This window comes from Acomys russatus, chromosome 20, assembly GCF_903995435.1.
Source record: "Acomys russatus chromosome 20, mAcoRus1.1, whole genome shotgun sequence".
NCBI lineage: Eukaryota > Metazoa > Chordata > Mammalia > Rodentia > Muridae > Acomys > Acomys russatus.
The window spans coordinates 34,622,729-34,645,891 of NC_067156.1; the positions used below are offsets into that span (position 1 = coordinate 34,622,729).

General features: G+C 44.4%; 1 protein-coding gene across 1 annotated transcript in view; it reads left to right on the plus strand.

Annotated features, from left to right (window-relative positions):
- Positions 1-733: 733 nt before the first annotated feature.
- The window catches only part of Lvrn (laeverin), a 57,303-nt gene continuing 34,873 nt past the window's right edge, over positions 734-23,163 (plus strand). The window contains exons 1-3 of the mRNA XM_051163206.1: positions 734-1,558; positions 17,796-17,938; positions 19,658-19,797. Coding sequence (XP_051019163.1) covers positions 894-1,558; positions 17,796-17,938; positions 19,658-19,797 — 948 coding nt within the window. The 5' untranslated portion in view covers positions 734-893. The remainder of the gene's footprint in view (positions 1,559-17,795; positions 17,939-19,657; positions 19,798-23,163) is intronic.

The following is a 23,163-nucleotide window of genomic DNA, read 5'->3' on the forward strand; positions in this document are numbered from 1 at the left end:
AAGAACTCTCTAGTCAGGGCACCGCCAAGAAAACAGTTCTGCCTCTTGGTTTCTGGGTGGAGAGAGCGCTTTATCTTCTTTGCTTGAAATGATCGGATTTTATAAGCAGAGGCTCTTTTTTCCTCGTGGGGAAGCAGAGAGCCCAATCTTGCTCCCGGCAACGTTGCAGTTGCGGACCTAAGCAGACGCTGTATGGTCCGCTCTCCCTCCTTTCCATCCATCCGCTACGCTACGCATCGCTCCCTGTTTCCTGGTTTGATTTGCTTTGATTTTAGTCCTCCACACCCAGCAAAACTTTCAAGTTCACGCTTGCTGTCTGAGCAGTGTCCGTAGTCAGCTTAATCTAGAGGCGACCTGGAGACACAAACTTTGGTTCAGATGTTGCTTTGTAGATTTTGGCTACTCTTTGCAGACTCAGTTCAGAGAGCGTCTTCAAAACCGCATTCCCTCCCCTCCCTCAGGAACCTGAACCTTTCTTACACCCCACAACTCACACTTCAGCCAGTCGTACTAATCCAAAAAACAAAACAAAATAAATACCCCCCCCAAAATACCCGTCGATGACGTCCAGATGGGATCTTAGTTTGACGGTGCCTTTCTGCAAGTACCAAAGGGGAGCACTCCCTGGTGAGGGGTCCGCCCTTCCTCCTAGTCTCTGATGGGGCGGGGAGGGGGGTTAGGTAGGCAGGGATCTGGATCTGGTTAGGGGAGGGGAAAAAGCCATGGTCCCAGCTGCCTTCTTCAGTCCCAGTCTTTCCAGGCTCCTGGAAGAGGAGGGACAGTACAACAGGGGAGGGACTGGGCAGGGGTCCCATCGCTGCGCATCCTGTCCTGGATTCGACCCGCTGTCACTGTCTCGAAATCTCCCATCTCGCTCACTCCAGACTCCAGCCATGAGCCCACCTTTCAGCTCCGGCATCTATGTGAGCCGCGGGGTGACCCTGCTGCTAGCGGGGCTAACGGCAGCGCTCCTGCTGGCCCTAGTGGTTCTAGCTGCCCTGTACGGCAGCTGCGCGCGCGTCCATCCTTCAGAGCAGCAGGTGAAGAAGTTATCCCCTCCTAGTGGCCAGGAGCTGGAGCCACCAACCCAGACATCAGAGGATGACTGGGAGCCAGAACAGCGACTCCCGCCGGGGCCCTGGAATCATCTGCGCCTGCCACCCTGGGTTGTCCCTTTTCATTACAATCTGGAGCTGTGGCCCCGGCTGCTGCCCGATGACCTGTCCATGTCAAATTTGACCTTCACGGGTCGCGTAAACATCACTGTACGATGCGTAGTGGCCACCTCGATATTGTTGCTGCACAGCTACTATCTGAATCACAAGCAAGTGGACGTGCGGGGTCCCTTGGACCAGGACACTAGAAACACTTCTGTAGGCCTTGTGCCGGTGGACAGTGTGTGGTTGGCGCTGGAGAAGCAATACGTGGTGCTGAATCTGGGACAGCCCTTGCAACCAGGTAGCAGATATGAGCTGAATTTCGATTTCTCTGGCAAGGTGCCTAAGGAAGGCATAGAGGGGCTTTTCCAGAATCTCTACACCGACCAGGATGAGCTCAGGTAAGGGCTTGTTTAAAAGCCTTAGCCGGGTGTGGTGGCCCACGCCTTTAATCCTAACACTTGGGAGGCAGAGGCAGGTGGATAGATGTGAGTTCGAGGCCAGCCTGGTCTACAAAGTGAGTCCAGGATGGCCAATGCTACACAGAGAAACCCTGTCTTGAAAAACCAAAAAAAGAAAAAGAAAAGAAAAAAAGGGGGGGGGGGGAAGAAAGAAAGAAAAGAAAAAGAAAGAAAGCCTTTCTCAATCCAGAACATTTTAGCCCTCTAAGCACAGCTGTTTGAATCCATTCCACACCAAATGGATCAGAACCAGCCAATGCTTCTGTTCTTAAGGTTGGAGAAGCTAGAAAAGTCCGTCCTTGCTCTAGATTCTGGCTAGCTTGGCACTGTGCTCTCAGCTTTGCTCTGCCCTGTACCACCTAACCTGGCTAGTTGTGACCCCATAAACATAGCCACAGAAGGATTGTTTGTTTGTTTGTTTGTTTGTTTGTTTTTACTAAACTTCAGAATAGCTTTTTTTTTTTTTTTTTTTTTTTTTTTTTTTTTTTGGTTTTTCGAGACAAGGTTTCTCTGTGTAGCCCTGGCTGTCCAGGACTCACTTTGTAGACCAGGCTGGCCTCGAACTCACACCGATCCTCTTGCCTCTGCCTCCCGAGTGCTGGGATTAAAGGTGTGGGCCACCATCGAATCGCATTTCATTTATCTGTCTTGGTGCTGTCAGGGCCTCAGCTCCGTTTGCTGGCAATCTGTGGCACCTGGCCCATTCTACCAAGCTTCTGAGCCAGGCGTTTCTGGAATCCCTTTGCTAGGATTCACAAGCCTATGTCGCTGTACATGTGTTCTTATACTCGTTGGCAATAATGTCTCTGGCAGGGGGCGTTTCCAGCCACTGCTCAGGAATTTTCCCTTGCAGTACTCTGAGGTCACACTACTAAAAACCTGCCAATATTGTGAAAATTGGAGAACTCCATTCATTCATTCACCCATTGGAGGAATATTTGCAGTCTGCATAACTCTGTGTACTTTGCCCTTTATTACAGAAAACGCTCTTAGATGCGGGGGTTAGGGACAAAGACCACATCGAAGTACAAGTTTAACCACCTTTTACAAGTTTTTTCAAAGTTTCAGAACTCTTAAGTAAGTTTAATGAGCCCCTGAAGTGGATATGTGGCCTTAACTTTCAAAGGACAATGTGTCCGGCTTTCCTCTGTCAATGCATCAATTCTTGAACAACTACTCGAAATTTTCTCTTAAGGATGATGGGAGTAGTTCCCGCTCTCCCAGCAACCGAGGAGAATGAGCTGTCTATTGGTCAGATCTGAACTCTGGTGTGGGGAGGCCCACAGAGGCCCGCAGAGGAAGGGGAAGCAGGCTATCCTGATAGGCTGTGGTCATAGGTGGGGGAGGACGTCCCCTTCTGTCAGAGGTCTAAGGGAGGGGAATAGGGCGGAAGAGGAAGGGGGGTTAGGAACAGGAAGATACAAGCAAGGGGATAACAATCGGGATGTAATATGAATAAATTATAATAAATTTAAAATAAAAATAAATAAATAAATGGATGACTGGTGGGGGTGGGCCTGGAGAGATGGCTCAGCAGTTAAGAGCACTGGCTGCTCTTCCAAAGGACTTGGGCTCAATTCCCAGCACCCACTTGGCAGTTCACAACTGTCTGTAATTCTGGTTTCTGGGGACCTGACACTCTCAGACAGACAGACACATGCAGGCAGAACACTACTGTAAATAAAAATAAATAAATAAATCATTTTTGTAAAGAATTAAAAAAAAAAGAATGATGTGCAAACCAAGATATATTACACTGAGAATGGTTTGACATAACTGTTACCTCTGTCCTGCAGAGGCAAGAGCTGAAATGCAGAGCACCCTGGCAGAGATTTCTACGGTCCACACCTTGGCTTGTTTGCTGGCCTCTTCCTTCCTTCTCTCTGTCCTAGTGGAGCTATGCCCTAGCAAGCTAACAGGGGAGAAGAGAGGCCCTGTCCATTTTATCCTAATGTGCCGTTGAAGAGGAACCAGATTTTCAGAACATCAAAGCCCAGAGAGAGTTCTAGAATTGGGTTTCTGAAGAGCTATTGCCAGCAAGTTGTTTTTCCTCTGCTTCTAGACCCAAAACATAAATATGCTTGAAGCCGGTGTCACAAAAACAGCTGGGCAGAATGATGGTGGGTGGCACAGTGAACTATGGAAGCTGCCCAGGCGCTGGGTTTGAAAACATGCTGTGTCAGCTGAGCCTGTCTCTGCACCTCTCTGACTCTGTTCCTCCATACCTGGAATAAATATAATTAACAGTCAGCTTTAGGACACTGTGACAATGAGATGTGTCAGGAGATAATGTGACAATGTGACAGGAGATACCTATTAGTGACCATAGTGACTGGCATACAGCATGCACTGTGGTGTCTGCTAGAGACAGGTCAGATGAAACCTAGGCTCCTCCTTAGCCAAACAGAAACTGCCAAGTTCTAGTATATAGAAATTTAAGAGTGTTGCCAGGTAGGAAAGTGCAAAGGCCCGGTGAGTGGGGGAGTTTTCACTTAGTAGGTGTGGAGCTTTAGTTTCACATGCTGGTACAGATGTTTATCTAAGTTATCATGTTGAGGACATTCTGTTCTTTTCCGTTTTTCTCTCTTATTTACTCTCTTTTCATACCCAGTCTCTTCCCCCGCCTCCCTTTTCCCCTAAATCCACTTTCCTCCAAAGGGCAGGCCTCCCATAACAAGTTACAGTTAAGACAAGGCACACTCCCTCATATTAAGGCTGGACAAGGCAACCTAGCAGGAGGAAAAGAGTCCCCAAAGCAGGCAGAAGAGTTAGAAACACCAAGCTACATACATAGCCAGGACATACATGCAGGAGGACCTAAGTCAGACCCATACAGGCTTCCTGTTACAGGCGCAGGCCCTCTGAGCCCTGCTTAGTTGATTCTGTGGGGCATGTCCTTGTCTCCTTGACCCCTCTGGCTCCTACAATCCTCCTTCCCCACCTTCTACAGGATTCTAACCTTTGGCTGTGGGTCTCTGCAACTGCTCCCATCATTTGCTGGATGAGCTAGATGAAGCCTCTCTGATGATGCTGCCATTAAGCATCATTTCATTGATTTTTTTTTTTTTCCAATTTGTGTTTAGTTCTACCCTAGGTCTCTGGCTTTTAAATATGCACCACACAACATACATGGTATAAGATTTACTGTAGAAACATGGGGAGAGAAGGAAGGGGAGTGGGGTGCCCCTCGATTGGGGGGGGGGGAGTAAGAGAGGCTAAAGATGAGAGAGCAGGGGTTGGGAGAGGGTGGCACTGGTTTGTCCTTTTTATCCTGGGCTACAACTGTGGCAGCAGGTGATGACATCAGAGGTCACTAGGCAGACTGAGGCAGTTTGCTAACACCGGTTACACCGGTTCCTGGTCCTCCAGGCAGTGTCACTTTCCTAGACCGGGCCTCAAGTTGGTCAAGTCGTTGGTTGGCCACTCCCACAAGTTCTAGGCTGCCTCTACCCCAGCACATCTTGCAGGTAGGATAGATTGTTGGTTGAAGGTTTTATGGTTGGGTTGGTGTCCTAGTTCCTCCACTGGAAGCCTGGTTATGGAAGATGGCTGGGTCAGGCTCTGCATCCCCTAGTACTTGGGCTCTTTGACAGGATCACCCTCATAGATTCCAGGGGGTTTCCATTGCACTAGGTTTCTACCTCACCCCCCAAATGCCCACCAATTGCAGTTATCTCCCCAGTACTCTGCATCTAACCCCTCAACCTGATCCGTCCTGTTCCTATCCCCACTTGCTTCCAGTCCACCTGTGAAATTTATTCCATTTTTCCTTCCTAGGGGGTTGTATGTATCAACCCAGAGCCCTCCTTGTTTCTTAGCCTCTCTGCTCTGTGGGTTGTAGCTTGATTATCCTTTATAACTAATATCTGTTTATCAGTGAGTATATACCATGTTTATCTCTCTGGATGTGGGCTACCTCACTCCGGATGATTTTTCTCTAGTTCCATTGATTCCCTTACAAATTTCAAATTTCAAGATGCCATTGCTCTTTTTTTTTTTTTTTTTTTTTTGTTTTTGTTTTTGTTTTTTTTTTTTTTTTTTTGAGACAGGGTTTCTCTGTGTAGCCTTGGCTGTCCTGGACTCACTTTGTAGACCATGCTGGCCTTGAACTCACAGTGATCCGCCTGCCTCTGCCTCCCAAGTGCTGGGATTAAAGGCTTGTGCCACCACCACCTAGCTGATGTCATTGCTTTTAACAGCTGAATAATACTCCATAACATAAATGTACCACATTTTCTTTATCCATTCTTCTGCTAAGGGGCATCTGGGCTGTTTCCAGTTTCTGGCTGCTATGAACATAGTTGAGCAAGTGTCCTTGTGGTGGGTTGGAACATCCTTTGGGTATATGGCCAAGAGTGGCATAGCTGGGTCTTGAGGTAGATTGATTCCCAACTTTCTGAAAACCCACCATATTGACTTCAGAATTGTTATACAAGTTTGCACTCCCACCAGCAATGGAGAAGTGTTTCCCTTGTTCCACATCCTCACCAACATGAGTTGTTATTTGTTTGATCTTAGCCATTTTGATGGGTATAAGATGGAATATCAGAGTTGTTTTGATTTGTATTTCCTTGATGGCTAAGGATGTCAAACATTTCTTTAAGTGTTTCTCGAACATTTGAGACTCCTCTGTTTAGATCTTACCTCATTTTTTTTTAAACAGGAAAAATATTCTGATTTTTATTTTTGCATGTTACTCTCAAGTACACAATTACAATAATGTCACACATCCCCTATATGATTTTCTTTTTTATGTATTTTACTTTTTTTTTTACAAAGTATACAAAGGAGGGACATACAATATTTAATAGGATATTTCTACAGGACAATAACTTATATTATGTCCTTGTAAAAATCTGCTGTACCTCATTTTTAATTGGACTCTTTGGTTTGTTAAAGTTTCTTGAGTTCATTATGTATTTTGTGTGATAATTTTTTATAAATATTTATTGAATTTTATAAAACACTTTTTCTGCATAAATTTTTGTTATTATATGATTTTTCTTCTTTAGTCTCTCTCTCTCTCTCTCTCTCTCTCTCTCTCTCTCTCTCTCTCTCTCTCTCTCTCTCTCTCTTTCCGAGGCAGGCTCTGTCTGTGTAGCCTTGGATCTCCTAGACTCACTTTGTAGACCAGGCTGGCCTCAAACTCACAGCGATCCGCCTGCCACTGCCTCCCGAGTGCTGGGATTAAAGGCGTGCGCCACCACACCCAGCTTTCTTTAGCCTCTTAATATAGCACATTATAATGGTTGATTTTGAATGTCGATCCTGCCTTAATACTCTACTCTTTGTGTTAAGAGGTTATTGAATTGCGAGGTTGGTGAGCCCCTTTACTGTAGGGAGGAAGGCTTGTAGAAGAGAGAGGGGAAACTAGAGAGACAACAAGTGTCTTGACTTTCCAGCCTCCTGTGTTTGGCAAGGGCATGACCTCAGACAAATTTTCCTGTGAAAGTAATTTCTTTTTAACATCTAAAAAAAAAATTTTATGCATATGTATGTTCTGCCTACAGATTTGCCTGTGCCTGTGTGCTTGCCTAGTGTCTATGGTAGCCAGAGGACGACATCTGATCTCCTAAGACTGGAGTTACAGATAATTGACTATCTCAGTTCTGGGACTCAAACCCAGGTCCTCTGGCAAAGTAGCCTGTGAGCCATCTCTCCATCCCCCTGAAAGGAATTTCTTGGAAAGTGTTCCCAGGAAAAGGACAAATGTAGCCCGGAAGAGTCTGACTGGAAAGAAAGTCACAGAGGATATTAGAGCAGACAGAGACTGGGTCACACCTCAGGACTGTCCCCAGCATAAACAAGGGATAAGGAGTGTTTGTATTCTCCATACTGGTAGTATGTAGGCTGACTTTGAGGCCAGATTAATCCAGGAACTATTTGGGAGTACAGGCAAAGCAGTTCCATGGGAGCCTTGTTAGCCTGGCACTGTCAGTGTGGCTTCTAATTCACAGACTAGAAACGTCTTAGGTCATCTGCCCTAGACAATGTAAGTGACTCTTTGTAAGAGGAATGTTAATTCTGAACATGGCTGTGCTGGCAAGAGATCATATCCAAAGACCTTCTAGGTCTATGTGATCCAGCTGACAAGAAATCATAGCCAAAGATCTTCTAGGTCTGTGGGATGTGGCTGGAATATAAATACTTCTTTATTCCAGGAGACAGAGGCAAACAGATCTGAGTTCAAGGCCAACCTGGTATAGAGCAAGTATCAAGTTAAAAAAAAAAAAAAAAAAAAAAGACTTAGGTCCAGGACTGGTGGCACATGCTTTTAATCCCAAACAGTGAAGGTAAAGTTAGTTTGTACAAGGAAGCACCCATGTTTAAAAGTGATGTCTAATTGGGTGGCAGATTTGACAGAATAGGATACGCCCAACTCTCAGGAGAAGAGAGAGGAAAGGGAAGCTACTTAAGAGGCAGTTTTACAGAAAGAGGAGGCAGGTTTACCAAGATAGTGATAGGGAGATGGGTTGCAGAGAGAGAACTCAGGTGAAGAAAACAAGAAGCCAGAAGATTACAGCAGATTGCTGAGTTTGTTTGAGGACAAGCAGAGCAATTCCCTGGCCTAGAGACAAGCAAGATTAAAGAATCAAGTGGGAGAAGAGTTTGAGCCAGAACAGCTGAGTTGAACCAGCCAGCCCAGAGCTCAGAAAGAAGTAAGGGTGAGATTATTAAGCAGTAAGTCTCAGAGGCTGAAAACATTCTAGGCTTAGGTTAATTAATTGTATGGAGGCTAGAAGCTTCCAGGACTAGGCCTAGGCCAGAAGAAAGAGGTAGTAAGTCTACAAGACAACAATTGAGCCAGGAGAATGAAAGTTTTTTTTTGTTTGTTTGGTTGGTTTTGTTATCTTTCTTTCTTTCTTTCTTCCTTCCTTCCTTCCTTCCTTCCTTCCTTCCTTTCTAAACAGTTCTTGTGATCCATTAGAGGTCTGAGGTGACCTAGAGGATGGAGGGTATTGACTGGAGAGCTATACCATTCCAAGAATAAAAATAACTATTGTGGTGGATACTATAGAAGTGACTGTCCAAGAAGTGACTGTCCAAGACAGCTTCAAACGGAGGTTATCCGGGCTCAGGTGAAGGGCTGAGCACATAGGATCCTGGAAGAGGGTCTTAGCATCACTGGCAAACAAAGAGCCTTGGTTCCTATGGAGGAATGACTCACAGGTCACACCAGTCCAGAAAATGTAGTCACATGGATCTGGTCAGTGGGAGAACTCTTTTGTTCAATAATTTTCCTCTTTCTTTCCCTTTTTCACTATGACATCTGGGAGTAGAAAGATGTGTCTTAGCTCGGTGTGGTGGCGTACACCTTTAATCCTGGCACTTGGGAGGCAGAGGAAGGTGGATCTCAGTGAGTTTGAGGCTAGCCTGGTCTACAAAGCCAGTTCAGGACAGCCAGGATAACACAGACAAGCTGTGTCTCAAACAAACAAACAAAACAAAAAGAAGAAGAAGAAGAAGAAGAAGAAGAAGAAAGAAAGAAAGAAAGAAACAAAAAGAGATGTGTCTTGGATTTTGTATCCCAAAGAACTAGCAAGTCTTGAAAAGAAGTTTGAGTTTTGAATTGACTTTTCCCCGGCACAAGTTTGACCTACACAATAACAATGAAGATCTTCTAGTTAATGAACTTGCATTTTTTTCCTGTGTCATGAGTGAAAATATAGATTCCAGAGTGTGAAAAAGTTTGTTTTAAGCACATCTGAGTTCTGGAAAGTAAATTTTGGTGATAGCCCACCAGTTATCACTCCCCAGCACAAACGACTGAGTTACAGCTCTCTGTTCCATCATGGCATCTGAGCAATTATTGAGAATCCCATAAAACATTGTGCTGCCAGCTCTACTTTGTACAGGGGCCTCTGACCTTTGGAACCCTTTGCAGAGGACAGATATTGTGTTCCTGTACAGAAGGTCATCTGTTCATTTGGTGATGGTTGATTGATCATTAAAGTCTGTGGCTTTCCCTTTTTCTTTTCTTTTCTTTCCTGGTATGTATTCCATGAGTCAACCACACATTCTAAACTCTAGGATAGCTACAACTTGACTCTGGCTGTTTTAAATAAGCAAAGAACCCCTTTATGAAATACCTTCCTGCGGGTAGAGGTAGTCCCACCAGTCCACAAATACTGAGAACCAGGTTCTGTTTCTGCACTTTGAATATGAGCTTATGCAGGCTTTGAACTCTTTAGTGTTTGTACCTCCCTTCCAACCTACCTACCCTAGATAGGAGAGAAAAGATGTTAATGGAAATAAGAGAAGTAGATATTTTTACACTCAGTTCCTTGGAGCGATTCCATTGGTATAGTCAGCAGGATTCCAGAAGACCCACTCAACAGCAAACCAGCAATTCAGCAAAAGTGACTGCAGCTGCAGCCACTGGAACCCTGAGGAGCAGCAGCCGGAACTTGAAAGCACTCACTGGAAGTGTTCTCTCTAAGAGTGTCTCGAAGTGGAGCAATGAACAAACAAGACCAAAAATGCCCAGCCCCTTGTTTTGGGCAAAAGGTAGCTTCTCTTCTGGTGGACAAACATCACCTGTTTCTCAGAAGTCTGTTTCCAGTGGAAGAACACCGCACACCCTCACACAAGTCTGTTTTGAATCCCACACTTGGCATCAAAACAAAAACGTATTTACACTCACAACAAGCTTACCCCACCCTCTCGACTCTTGTTTGTATCACTAACCTCTAACGATACTGTAACAATATCAGTAGGAAGACACTGTAACAGCATCAGTAGGAAGACACTGTAACAGCATCAGTAGGAAGACACTGTAACAGTATCAGTAGGAAGACACTGTAACAGCATCAGTAGGAAGACACTGTAACAGCATCAGTAGGAAGACACTGTAACAGCATCAGTAGGAAGACACTGTAACAGCATCAGTAGGAAGACACTGTAACAGCATCAGTAGGAAGACACTGTAACAGCATCAGTAGGAAGACACTGTAACAGCATCAGTAGGAAGACACTGTAACAGCATCAGTAGGAAGATACTGTAACAGCATCAGTAGGAAGACACTGTAACAGCATCAGTAGGAAGACACTGTAACAGCATCAGTAGGAAGACACTGTAACAGCATCAGTAGGAAGACACTGTAACAGCATCAGTAGGAAGACACTGTAACAGCATCAGTAGGAAGACACTGTAACAGCATCAGTAGGAAGACACTGTAACAGCATCAGTAGGAAGACACTGTAACAGCATCAGTAGGAAGACACTGTAACAGCATCAGTAGGAAGACACTGTAACAGCATCAGTAGGAAGACACTGTAACAGCATCAGTAGGAAGACACTGTAACAATATTGGTTATGACAGTTTGACAGCAACATCTTCACTGACTTTTTGCAAGACCTGTGTAAGGTAAGGATAGATGCTACCAGAGTAGTGTCTAGCTTTGTGGGAAAAAATGTTCTTAAATTTTGTTTTGAAGTAGGCTTTTACTGTTTAGACCAAACTGGCCTCCAAGTCACCATCCTCTCGCCTCATCTTCACAAGGCTGGAGTTGCAGGCATGAAGCGAGGAAAACAATAAAATGATACCAACTGCTATGGCCACTTTCTACTGTTGTTGCATAAATAGAGCGTTGGCTAGAGATTCTTTTTTTTTTTTTTAATATTTATTTAATTTCACTGAATGTTCAAATGTTTTGTGTGCATTAAGTCTATACACCATTAGTGTATGATACCCGTGGAATCCAGATCTCCTGGAACTGGAGTTACTGGTGGTTGTGGGCCACTGTGTTGGTGTTAGGAACCTAACAAAGTAACAGGTGCTCTTAGCCACTGAGCTGTCCAAGCCCCAGAGAAATCTTTAAAGTAATCCTCAGGAAATGAAGTTTAGACCTTCATTAGAAATTCTAGTTTGGGGCCTGGAGAGATGGCTCAGAGGTTAAGCGCACTGTTTGCTCTTCTAGAGGTCCTGAGGTCAATTCCCACAACCACATGGTGGCTCACAACCATCTATAAGGAGATCTGGTGCCCTCTTCTGGTGTACATGCAGGCAAAATGTAATAAATAAATTTTGAAAAAGAAAAACAAATCGTCAAATGCCTGGGAAAATAACTTCTTAGAGTCTTCAAACATCTACCTATCATTCTCCCTTTGATATAGTATTTACTCAAAAGAGGTAAATTTACAGAAAGATTTCTATGTGGATATCTCTAGAAGATTTATGAATATCTTATCGGTGCGTTTGAGAACAAATGGAAACTTTTTTTAAGCTGGCTAAGAACAACTCTACAACTTTTTTTTTTTTTTACAGTAGGACCTCTTTAGTTCACCCTCAGACATTATCTTCCTAACTCTTCCACTTATTTAAGTCTTTAATTAACTTTCCAGAGTTAGGTGTGGTGGTATATGTTTTTAATCCCAGCACTCCGGGAGGTAGAGGCAGGCAGATCTCTGTGAGTTCAAGGCCAGCCAGGGCTGTGTAGTGAGGTCCCGTCTCAAAAAAATTAAGTACCAGGCCGGGCATGGTGGCACATGCCTGTAATCTCAGCACTGGGGAGGCAGAGACAGGTGGATCTTTGTGAGTTCAAGGCCAGCCTGGCCTACAAGGGGAGTCCAGGACAGCTAAGGCTACACAGAGAAACCCTGTCTCAAAATACAAAACAAACAAACAAACAAACAAACAAACAAAACTAAGTAACTTTAGAAAGGCTATATTTAAAAATATGCTTTTACTACATTTAGTCCTAATTATTTCATATCCTTAGAATACAGAAGCAGAAGCATTGATTCTGGTGTCACTTAACTTGTCCTAAGTTTCCAGGAGATGGAGGTTCACAACTATTAACAAGTTCTTTTTTACTTTTAAGTTATTTGAAATTTCTTTCTTTTTTAAAAAGATGACATTTATTTACTGTGTTCATGTGTTTGTGTGTATGGAGCTCAGGAGACAACTTTTGGGAGTTGTCTTTCTCCTTCCACCTACGGGTCCTGGAGATCAAACTAAAGTCACTTGGCTTGGCAATTGGTGTCTTAACCTACTGAGCCACCCTGCTGGACGCCACTTTTTAATTTAATTAGAACAAATATACAACCATATTCTTGAATTCTTAAGAATGTCCTTACATTTTGATCATGGTATTCACCTGATAAAAGATAAGACGTAGCTGGGAGAAGCTAAAAGAAAGGAAATGAGAAAGCTCCGGGGAAGGAATTTACAGAAGAGTTGGAGACAATTCAGATCTTTATTGAGGTCAGATAAAGGAGACAGAAACATGATCAAAATCAGGCAGAGTGAACATGGGGTCCTAAAAGACTTCCTTGAAGTTGCTTCTTATGCTAAGAAACCTGACAGTGCCTAGAGTCCGGTACACTCTCAAAATAGAAAATTGAGCAATGCTGGGAAAGAATTTATATTTCTCAAAACAAGGTCAGGGAACTGTAGTACCAGGCACACGATGTTGCTGTAGAGGGAGGAAGGAGGTTATATCACTGCTAGGGAAGGTGTTAAATTCATGTTTCATGTGACAGATGGCTTCTCTGGGAGGTGATTTTGCTAGCCGTCCCATATGTTTGGAAGACAAGTGCGATTAGCATATCATGAAAGCAAACCTCCATGCTGTAAAAAGAGCTTTGGTTTCCCCAGGGTTTTTTACAGTTTGGCGGGTGGAGTTACATTTCTAACCTTTCCCCTCCCGAAGTCCATAAGTTTCCATGTTTATTCTTAAGTGGCAGATGATTGACAACCACTGTCATAAATGTAGTCAGGCCATGAGAAACCTTGGATCCAGTTACTACCACAGGAAACGTGTCTACTGTTGATGCTCCCCTCTCCTCTTGTGCCCTTCCTCCCAGATCCAGGACCTGACTTATGGCTGCCACCTGCACTAAGGCAGGTGCAATTACCCATCTCTTGACTTTATACCTCCACTCCTCATTGTCCATCTTAGTAGCTGCTGGTCCAGCATCACAGGGGTCTGGTGAAACAGGCACCAGAAAAAAGAGGTTATATCGTATGGACTTCCTACTCGAACTCGCCTTCTTGCCATTTGCTCACTCTGGCCTAGCAGCTGCCTCATTTCCCCAGCGCGTATATCTCGTTTGACACTTCCTAGCTTTCTTGTCATTTGTTTTTCTCCTATACATCCCTTGACTTTGCTGGAGGTTATGTTATTGTTCTGCTCAGGTGGTTACTTACGTCACGGGTTTCTCTGTCCAGCAGTCAGGGGATGTGTCTTCCAGCCGCTTCATCCTCTTCCACGTGGCTCTATTGGATAGAACCCAGGAAAGTACCCATCATGGCTCACAGTGTCTTGGGCCCCAAAGCTGTACTTGCAGGGCATTCATCCTTCCCTTGCCTAGGACTGGCCTGTATCCAGAGGCAGCAGCGTTCTTCTGGCTCTGCCTCTAAAGCAGCCAGCTGTTCAGCTGCCTCTGAGGTCCCCAGTGGGTAGGAGTGGAGCACTGACTGGCTCTGGGTCAGTTTCAGTTACTTTCAGGGTGAATGATCACCAGCCTTAACTCTTTCAGCTTCCGGAAGTATCCATGCTGCTTTCTGAGAGTCTCCTCTCCACGAGCTTAAGGGTGAGCCGGGCGCCTCCTTCCAACTCCCTGAGAGCATGTGAGGCTTGGTAAACACCACCCACTGCCTGCTAAAAGTCCCTTATCTTCACTCCCTGGCTCTCCTGTGTCCTCTTATGCTTGAGCTGCCCAAAGAGGGACCTCCTACTGTGACATTTTTTAATCTAACTTGACATCTGTTTTTTTGTTTCTGTTTTTCTTTGGAATTTTGCCGCTATTATATTTTGTTGCCTAATGGAAGCTTTAGTTTTCAGATCCTCTTACACAAGTAATAAACAAACACGACTCGTGAGACAATCATTGAACCACAGTACAGTGCCTGACCATCTGGCTTTCCTAACAGTTTCGATTTCTGGGTGTGTGCTGTATGAAAGTATTTAAGGAGTTGGGTATCATAACGCTTGAAGAATTTTACTTAATCTCTGAGCAGCTCTGCTATTTAGCACTTGTTGACAGGGGATGGAATGGAATGATTTATTGAGTGCATGCAATTAGTATCTTCTCTTTCTTTTCTACGGAAATAGACTCCCGAAGTGCACGACGGGGATCTTGACCACTGAGAGTTCTTCTAGCCCCCAGAGAGTGGCGAAGCCATGATTCTAGAGCAAGACAATACGGAAGGGAAGACATTCTGCAGAGCTGAACCACTAGGAGGCAAATCCCCCTGCAGAATCCCCGTGCGATTCTCAGATGTTGTACAGCGAGGTCATATAGCTGTCGCTTGCTTCTGGCTTTTACAGTTGAAACTAAGAGACAAGCTGGGCGCAGTGGCACACACCTTTAATCCCAACACTCTGGAGAGGCAGGGGCAGAAGGAGCTCTGTGAGTTCAAGGCCAGTCTTGTCTACAAAGTGAGCCCAGGACAGCCAGGGCTGTTACACAGAGAAACCCTGTCTCGAAAATCCAAGGGGCTTGGGGAGGGGATTAAAAGCCAATATGGCTGTGAGTTATAGGGCTTTTCCCCTCCACCTATTTGTATAAAGCAGTATATGCAAATAGTTGTAGAAAACCAACGAGAATTTCTTTTCTTTCATTTCTCAGGAGACTTAAATCATGGACTTGGAAGCATTTACACTGGGTTTGGCTTGCTAAAGTGGCATCTGTCTGAGCTGCTGTTCACTCATAACCAAACACATCCTGCTTCTGCTAAAAGTCTGATGTTCTTCCTGTTGCCCACCTTGCAAACTCCTTGAGGTTTTTTTGTTTTGTTTCTTTTTTCTTTCTTTCTTTCTTTCTTTTTTTTTCTTTTGGTTTTTCCAGACAGGATTTCTCCATGCAGCCCTGGCTTTCCCGTACTTGCTTTGTAGATCAGGCTGGCTTTGAACTCAGAGATCCACCTGCCTCTGCCTCCCCAAGTGGTGGAATTCCAGGCATGTGCCACCACATCCAGCTTCCTCCTTGATATTCTTAAACTTAGCGAAATCATGGCAGAGGAGATGCTGTCAGACTTCTCTCTCTCTCTGTGTTGTGTCCAGCATTTGGCCTTCCGGGTAGCTATAATGACATGTGCCCTTTCACTTTATAGTTTGCTCTTTGACGTTAATATGTCACCACTGTTCAGAGAGTTCTACAGCTTCAGGGCATATGGACTTCCCAGGGGGGCACTGATGGACTTAAGGGGCTCCCTCCTGCCAACCCCAGGAACTTAATCAGGGCCACCTCATAGGCGTTGTCTACATCTTAAGTATGTTTACTTCTCCTTTTCATATCCCCCAACCATGGCTTCAGAGATCTAAGCGGCCATTAACTAACCCCTCCCACACATTCAATGGGGAAAGGTGTCTAGAGATTTTAAGCACCTTTCTTAAAGTTACAGGGCTTATTTATTTATTTTTTTTTTAATTTTTATTTTTAAATTCTGCCCATCTGAGTGGAGAACTCAGGTGACAGGATTCTCTGTTCAATGCGGTTTCATTGTATCTCCTCTCGAACACAGTGCGCCAAATCATAAAACAGGCAATTTTGCCTGTAACACAACACTGCAAAACTACTTAAAGGTCTCTTGTATGTGTTAATAAAGCTGACTATATTATAGCAACCCCAAAGCTGAATGAATGATTATTCAACTGCCGTGAAGTCAGTCTTCTATTGTAAATGACACAAGTTAAAAAGAAGAAGAAGGCAGACTGAACCCTCTAGTTTCTGGTAGTTTCTAATTGTGGAGAGAAGGATGGCTTGCATTCTTTGTGGTCAGGCTTAATTCTGGCAAAGTTGCAACTGAGTTCATCACTAATGAAAATCAACCCCTCTTTGACTTAATGACTCCCAGGTTCTTCTGAAAGTCATCAGTATTGAGCATGGCTTGTCAGGTTGGAAGATATAGGGACCACAGGCAATTGTTGTTGCATTACTAACAATACATGGCATAACATATGATCTCGGGCAGCAAGGCAGAGTGTCATATTTTCCACACAGCTCAAACTTTACTGTGTGACTTGCCCAGAATGGTTCAGTCGGTAGCAGAATGACCAGGCCTTGTAGCCAAATTGGCTACTGTGGAACCACAGACTTCCTTCAGCCTACACAAGCAAGGCTATAATAAAATGGGGGAAACAAGCAGGACAAAACAGCCTGGTTGCAAATTATAGCTTTGTCACAGTAAAGTTTGGACAGCCCAGATGGTTTGTATGTGAGACAGTCCTCTTATTTTATTTTCTGTGAGAGGTTTCTGAATGTCTCAACTACTTGTGTGTCCCTGCTAGCACTGTGTAAAAAATAATTTTTTTGTAAGAAAAGAGGCTCTTTTGAAGTGCAGGAGAGATTTGCAGAGGTTAGGAGTTGGTGGGGCAGGCACTCTCAAGATGTTTGTGTTGGTTCGGCTTTATTTATCTATGAATTGGGCCTGAAGGAAGAGTCAACATGTGACAGATAGTAAGGACCTCATCTGAAAGGGAAGGTCACATTCACCATTTTCTTCTGTAGCTAGGTTCCCAAGTCACTGAGAGCCGGTAAATGAAATAACAAGACTGAGGAGAAAGCTGTTTGCTGAGACCTGTACTCTTCAGACACTCAGGGCAGGATGTGACTGAGGTGACGTCATGGGGTTTGTCCCTAACTCTCTGCCATAAATCTCCAGTGCCCCATGGCAGTGAGTTGTTCTTTGTATTTTTCCATGGAAGTAGGAGAAGCTGCAGTAGAATTGTGGCAAATCTATCTGTGTAACTAAAGGACATAATGTTCAGTTGGCATGTACCCATATAGTTTACCCCCCAGAGACAGAACTGTAAGTTTTCAATTAGAAAGAAGAGAAAACATTTGGAGAAAAGAAAAGAAAAAAACAAAAACAAAAAACCATAGACATTCTTCAGACTGGCTCACCCTTTGGTGACAGATGAAAGCAACCGACTATTCTCAAAGAAACCACTCTAGTGTTTTAAAGACTGCCATTTCATATTTATGTTTGTTCTGTTTTGTTTATAAAAGGCTTATGTTGCAATGAAATGAAAATTATTTTAAGGTTGAAGTTACAGAGATCATTTTTATTTTATGTCTTACAAGAACCCTTAGATGCAGTAGGAATTGGGGTGTGTGTGTGTGTGTGTGTGTGTGTGTGTGTGTGTGTGTGTGTGTGTGTGTGTGTGTTTGCTTCCATTGATCTAAGACAAAAACAAAAAACCAATCTTTCCCCAAAATGTATTTCAGGGGCCTGATTGCATCTCAAATGGAACCAACATTTGCCAGGAAGGTTTTCCCCTGTTTTGATGAGCCAGCTTTAAAAGCAACTTTTAATATTACAATCATTCATCATCCTGTGTATGTGGCTCTTTCCAATATGCCACAGCTAGGTAAGTAACTCTTCCTGCCATTGCATTAACATGAAAACATTAGCCTTCTCATCAGCAGAGGTGGTAGCCTTCACCTATTGTAACTGTGAGGGGCAAGTATCAGCCCTGACACTTAGAGAAGATAGATCCCTAAGTCTTTCTGTATGGGACCCTGGGAACATGACACCATCTTCATTAGTTAGTGCTTCTACTGTGTGTCCTTATTGATAATGGGCTGGTGCCATTGGTCTGAACTGAGACATAGATGTATTTTATTTACCTTGGGTGACTTTCTTATCTTGATTGCACTGTTTTTGACTTTTTAAAGATCCAGAGTTATTATATAAAAGTCTAGATCTTTGTTTTTATGGTAACTCTCACACTCAATAACACTGGATCTACAGCCTTTATACGACTTTAGTAAGTGAAAGGGTTAGCCTCTTTCAGACTGGGGCTGAACCACCGTATACTGCCTCAGTCTCACTGTTACTATGTACTGTCCCATAACACATCAGGTGGCTAGCCCTCACCAATGTCTGAGTTTGTGATTTCAGCTTTAGGCCCCAGACTATTGCTGCTGCTGAGGAGGAGGAAAAGGAGGAGGAGGAGGAGGAGGACCCCTCTGAAAGCTGATAAATGTGGAATTACAGTTCCAGATTCACATAGTGCTCAGACAGCTCCAGCTTTAATGCTGTGAGAAGTGCACTAAACTAGGAAATAGAAGTAGGTGGAAGGAGAGAGGATGTAGAGTAGGGACAAAAGTTACAGCGCTCAAGGGGGTGACATTCGGTTAAGCTCCCGCATCCTGCAGGATGTCGATTCAGGCCTAAGATCCCGTCCTTGGGTCCTTCAAGTGTTCTCCTTATCTATTTAAAAAATTATTTGTTGAAAATTGTACGGACTTCTGGGATAAAGTGTGATGATTTGGTTCATATATGTAGTAGATGATGATAATCCTGGAGTAGTTATCATTCCAATGGGAAATACTTTAAAGTACTTCTGGGGACTGGAGAGGGGTCTTGGCCTATAAATGCAAGCCTGAGGATCTCCAGTACCCAGGTAAAACCCAGTATGGTGGGTAGGCGGGAGGGGGAGGGAGGGTGGGGCCAGAGGAGAACAGGGAGAAGGGCTACAATCACGGTGTAAACTGAATAAATTAAAAAAAAAAAAAAGTCTGGTGTGAATGAATGCAACTTTAATCTTAGTGTTGGGGAGCCCACAGAGGAAGTTCTGGGGGGTTGGGGGAAGTTGAGGGTGGCTTGCTGGCCAGCCAGTCTAGTTGAACTGGGAAACTCCAGGTTTAGGAAGAGTCCCTGTCTCAAAGGACAAGGTAGAGAACAATTGAGCAGGAAGTTTAGTGCTGGCCTCTGTAAACGTGTGTGTGTGTGTGTGTGTGTGTGTGTGTGTGTGTGTGTGTGTACCCTCACATACACTCAGTATGTACACACATAAATGCTCTTGAATAGCAAAATAATTTTGCATATTTTTGAATCACAGTGTGACTACTTCAGGGTACTTACCATTTCTATCTCACTATTGCTAACTTTGTGTTTGGATCCTGGGATGGCAACGGTTCACAGCAACCTGATGTAGTGTTGACGCAGAGCGGAAACTCAATCTCCTAGGCTATAGGGAGTAACTAGGAAAGAGGGGGGCCTGTTGGCAACGATCTTGGTAAGTTATTCCTAGGTTGCCTATCATTTAGGTTTACAGTGACTTGGACTAAAATATTCCCCCCAGGTCAGTCTGAAAGAACGGACGAGAACGGAAACAGATGGACTGTCTCCACCTTTCACACCACCCCACTCATGCCGACTTACTTGGTTGCGCTTGCTATATGTGACTTCGACCATGTCAGCAGAACTGAGAGAGGCAAGGAGGTGAGTAGGGAAGACCCTGCAGGTAAGGAACAGTGTCCCAGCGGCGGCACATCGCTCGCCTGTCACTTCCTGCTTCCCCCTAAGTCCCGTGGAAATGTGGCTTTGCGGAATGTAATGTCACAAGCTGGATGTTGTACCATACACTTTTAATGGCAGCACCTGAGGGTCATGAATGTGAGGCCAACATGGACTACATAGTGAGATCCCGTTTCCTCCCTTTTCACAAAATCTAAACAAGGAGGGGGGGGGCGGCTAAGGCATACTTTTCCTTGATAGCTCTTTGTAAATGTTTCTATGGAAAGACTGCACATTAAGCAGTCTTTCTTTCTTTCTTCCTTTCTTTCTTTCTTCTTCTTTCTTTTAGTTTAGTTTAGGGTTTCTCTGTGCCACAGCCCTGACAGTCCTAGTCTCACTTTGTAGGCCAGGCTGGCCTTGATCTCATAGAGATCCACCTGCCTCTGCCTCCCGAGCGGGGGCGGGGGGTGGGGGGGTGAGGTGGGGATGGGGGAGGGGATTAAAGGAGTGCACCTGGCTTCAAGGCAGTTTCTAAGCACCCACTTACTGTCCCTGCTTTCCTAGAGGATGGGAGAGAATAGAAAATGGCTGAACTAACCCTGGGAGAAATGTTGCTTACTGGGCCAGATTCAAAATGTTTAGCCACCAAGATGGGCCCAGGACTGACCAATAAAAGCAGACATTAGCCAAGAGCAACTGTAGTCACTGGAGTGGCATGTGCAGATTCACCATCCTTCCTATTTAGGGGCTAGGCCCTGTGGGTGTCTCACAGCTCTGGGTGCACCATATTTCCCCACAGCCATGTAAAGTGAGATTGGCAGGCTTTCTCCTAAAGTTCTTAGCTGCCTACTTGTATTCTCACGATAGCATAGGATTTTCAGAAAGTATCATGGTTGTTGTGACAGTGTTTTCCATGCTTGCTTACTCCCTATTGTGGATGTGGAGGTAACTAAGGTCAATGCTCTAGAGGTCAGGCCGTGCAGCTAGCTAAGCATCCCTCAGGCTGGCCTGAGATCTTCCAGGCTCATACCATTAACATACGGAGACAGGACAGCTGGTGGTGAGCCAAGCTCATCATGGAGATGGAATAAGCCAAAGTAATACTTTAGCACTCCTAGCCTAATGAATCACTAATACAGTATTGGATGCAAATGGCAGCTTACCATCATCCTGAGCTGCTGGCTCCTAGCCCTGTTTCTCTGGCTCAATAATTAATTACTTGGAGATCCCTGGCATTCACAGATGTAACGCCCACTTAGAGATCCATGGCATATATCAACGAAACTGCTTAGGCATGATTTAGAAGCCTGGTTTAAGCCTGGCAGGAACAAGCAGACCTCTCATTTCTCATAGCTAATGAGAGACCCAGGATGGTCTCTCTCTCTCTCTCTCTCTCTCTCTCTCTCTCTCTCTCTCTCTCTCTCTCTCTCTCTCTCTCACACACACACACACACACACACACACACACACACTAGTCTGTGATCAGTCCTCTTCTCAATCAGCAGCTCTTGTGAAATGATAAAAATCAGTTTATTCCCGAAAGACCATCTTATTATAAAGAATGTTGGTTGTCATGGAAACCAAAAGGAACAAGAGAAAGTAATGCTCTTGGCCAGAAAATGAGACTTGGGGCGGAGTTTATCAGTGGAATGCTGTACTTGGCCACGGATGAGCACTACAAAGTGAGCAAATCTACTGTGTGTTCTGTGAACAAACTGCAAGCTTGGGATAATGTCCAGCATCTCCCCAAATTACCCATCCAGTAAGCAAGTGGTCATATAAAGCACGAAGTGAAACAGAGGACACACTGTAGGGATGGAAGTGGCTAACCTGATAGACATGGGCAGTATGGGTAAAAATACCCTCAGATGTCCAGAACTAGCATGTCCAGTGAGGGCTACCAGCACACGTAGGTGGGGGCAGCTGTGATTTTTGAAGGAACTTTACAGCTAAGTTTAAAATGATTCTTACTGGTCTGTGTTTCTTGCTCCCTCCTAAGGGCTATCCCTCCCAATCCAATATGAAATTCCCATTATTCGTCTTAATTTGGGTATGCAGAATGCTTCTTTGTGGAAGGAAAGTCACAAACTGGAAACCAATGAGCAAATGTTCCTTGCTGATGCTGTGAGTTTTGCAAAAGACTGCAGTTAAAACCCAGCTTGTATCCACTACCTCCATCCTGTAGAATGGCTTTTCCAAGCCTAGCAGGCTTCCCAGCTTTGGCCTCAGAAGCTGTAAATTTAGTGAACAAGCAGATCCAAGGCCTGAAGCCATCCCTTTCAACTAAATATGGCATGCGGAGCACGGGGGAGGGCGAAGTTAGCAAGGGAATCCTGGCTGGAGGCTCTGAAACAGGTGGTTGCATTTTGTCAACAAGGGACATTTCCAAAGTCTCGCATAATTAAAAATTCACATAATTCAAGACAAACCTTCCAGGAGGAATAAAAGCATGGCGAGATGAATCTGTTCCTGGAAAGCATGCGCCTGTGTTGTGCTGTCTTTCATGTTTCTTAGCCTTTTTGGATAAGGTTCCGCAGAGAGCACTTTTTTTAAGTTAACAGAACTTGCGTAAGGACAAGCTTTGTAATTCTCACACCTCTAACTTTCATCCTAAGGAGTTTCATTTCTGTGTGTCTTCCTTGGCACCAGCACTGACAAGTTTCAATTCTATTAAGATTTGCTCACCGAGAGACTTGCAGAGAGTGAGGCGCTTCTGCATCGCCACAGTTCTGCAGGGGGGCCGGCGGGGGGGGGGGGCGGAGCGCTATAGTCACAAAAACCACACGTGAACGTTCTCCGGTGCCAAACAACTGCATGTTTACATGAAAAGGACATTAATGACGCAGTGCCTTTTACCTGCAAACATGGGAGCGTCCTTGCAAAAAGAGTGGAGACTTCAACAGATTTAAAAGCATAAGACATGCAGGCAGAACACTGTATACATAATAATAATAATTAAATAAATCTTAAAAAAATAAAATCATAAGACTTCTCATGGGCCTTTTAAGATTAGAGGATTTGGCCCGGGCCGTGGTAGCACATGCCTTTAATCCTAGCACTCGGGAGGCAGAGGCAGGTGGATTGCTGAGAGTTCAAAGCCAGCATGATCTACAAGTGAATCAAGGACAGCCAAGAGTACACAGAGAAACCCTGTCTCAAAAAATAAAACAAAAACCAACCAAACAAAAACTATGACTAATTATGCTTTAACTACTAAGCCATTTTAAATTTGGAAGGTTCAGATTTGGTTATTCAGTATGCCATCACCCTTTTGTGTTTTGTTTTGTGTTGTTTTTGTTTTTCGAGTCAAAGTTTCTCTCTGTGTAGCCCTGGCTGTCCTGAAATCACACT